General features: G+C 39.6%; 1 protein-coding gene across 1 annotated transcript; it reads right to left on the reverse strand.

Annotated features, from left to right (window-relative positions):
* Positions 1-407: 407 nt before the first annotated feature.
* Positions 408-1,460, reverse strand: LOC121146482 (olfactory receptor-like protein OLF4). Its single transcript, XM_040965911.1, has one exon. It carries the CDS (start codon positions 1,458-1,460, stop codon positions 408-410), a length of 1,053 nt encoding a protein of 350 aa, XP_040821845.1.
* Positions 1,461-2,050: the final 590 nt, after the last annotated feature.

Consider the following 2,050-nt stretch of genomic DNA (forward strand, 5'->3'; position numbering starts at 1 on the left):
AGATAATACAAAAAAATTATAGGCATGAAATATAAAAAGTACTCTATAAACTGTAAAGATACACATGGAATTTAAAGTTTTTTAGCACATAGAATTCACATCCCCAGCTTCCATCTTCCATGAAATATTTGAGTCTTGTATTTCTTAAGCAGGTGGACCTTAACATCAGAGAAAAGCAATTCTCAGGAAGAAATTGTGAGTATCCAGAGATGACATGTAGTGCAATGCAATGGGGAAGTCATTTGCAGCATACCCAGAGGAATTCAGTATTATAAAAATTAAAGTCAAGACAGTGAACAAACTAAGCAAGCTCTGTTTCCTTGATTGGTAAATTCATTACAGTGTCTGAGCCTGTGGCTTCAGAAATGAAAAACTGTCACTGCTCAGCTCCAACACAGTTGGTTTAACTATGTTTTATGGAACAGCAGTCTTTTCAGAGCCCTCTTCATGTCTGTGTTCCTCAGGCTGTAGATGAAAGGGTTCAGCATGGGGGTGACCACAGTGTACATCACTGAGGCTGCTGCAGTTGAGGCTGAACTTGGGGCAGCACTGGCACTGAGGTACACACCTATGCTTGTTCCATAAAATAGGGAGATAGTCAAGAGATGAGAAGCACAGGTGGAAAAGGCTTTATACTTGCCCTGAGCTGACGAGATGGCACAGATGGAAGATATGATCTTGGAGTAGGAGTACAGGATCCCAGCCAGGGGAACAACCAACAGCAGCACTGCTGCAACATAGACCATGAGGTCATTAAGAAAGGTGTCAGAACAGGCTCTGTGGATCACCTGATTTAACTCACAGAAAAAGTGAGGGATTTCCAGGTGTGTGCAGAAGCTCAGTCTCAGCACCAACAAGCTCTGCATAAGAGCATTCAGGACACCAATGACCCAGGACAGCAGAATCAGTTTCACACAGACCTGGAAGTTCATGATGACCATGTAGTGCAGGGGGTAACAGATGGCCACAAACCGGTCATAGGCCATCACTGTCAGGAGTAAAATTTCTAATCCTATGAAGAATATAAAAAAGTACATCTGTGTGATGCAGTCTGAATAGCTGATGGCTTGGCTTTGCATCTGGATGTTCACCAGCATCTTGGGGATGGTGGTGGAGGTGAAGCAGATGTCAGAGAAAGACAGGTTGGCGAGGAAGAAGTACATGGGTGTGTGGAGTTGTGGGTTAGAGAGGATGGCCATTATGATGAGCAGGTTCCCACTTACAGTGATCACATACATGGAGAGGAACACCCCAAATATAATCGGCTGCAGTGCTGGGTCTTCTGAGAATCCCAGAAGAAGAAATTCTGAAAGCTGAGTTTGGTTTTCCAGTTTTATATGTTGCAGGTCACAACCAAGAAGATGTAGTTGAACCTGAATCATATGCATACAAAATAAGATGTAACCAACAGAGTAGAAATCCAAAACTGTGTTTTCAAAATCAAGATTGAACTCCCACATTTCAAAATGCCTCAGGTCTGATTTAGTCCTTCTGGTTCTTTGCAATCCTCCATCTTCCTTAAAGCATCAATGCTCTCAGTTAATCAGATGCTCTTTGACAACATGATAAATTTTTGTTCATCAGTGGTTAAAAACTCACTGTTGATTTTCCAGTTAAAGAACAAGGAAGCAGATGAAAAAGCAGTGTGCAATGTGTGGTTCCACATATCACAAGAAATATTGGGATTTAATTATTCTTATGAAAGCTAAAGTGATCCTCACTCAAATGGTGTAACTGAAGTTAGAAGTAGTATGAATTTGAATAAGTGATTCACTCATGTAGAATAACGAGGAATCACAAGATATGTCAAATGATAAGAACAACTCTGCTTGAGCAGGTTGTGAATATATATATGTATATATATATATATTCATATATATAATGAATATATATATGTATATATATATATTCATATATATAAACATGAAACTGAACTATTAAAACTCAATTTGCAACAGCACATAGTTGTAAATTTAGTAACCGTACAGTTGCAGCCCAGGGAGAGTTATTGATTTCCACAACAGAAAAATACAAGCATTCCCAAATCTTC

The sequence above is a fragment of the Ochotona curzoniae genome, unplaced genomic scaffold (genome assembly GCF_017591425.1).
Source record: "Ochotona curzoniae isolate NIBS_2020 unplaced genomic scaffold, NIBS_Ocur_1.0 contig_1328, whole genome shotgun sequence".
Taxonomy (NCBI): domain Eukaryota; kingdom Metazoa; phylum Chordata; class Mammalia; order Lagomorpha; family Ochotonidae; genus Ochotona; species Ochotona curzoniae.

Coding starts and splice junctions, on each gene's coding strand:
- LOC121146482 (XM_040965911.1), bottom strand. CDS start 1,460: ATGTGGGAGTTCAATCTTGATTTTGAAAACACAGTTTTGGATTTCTAC.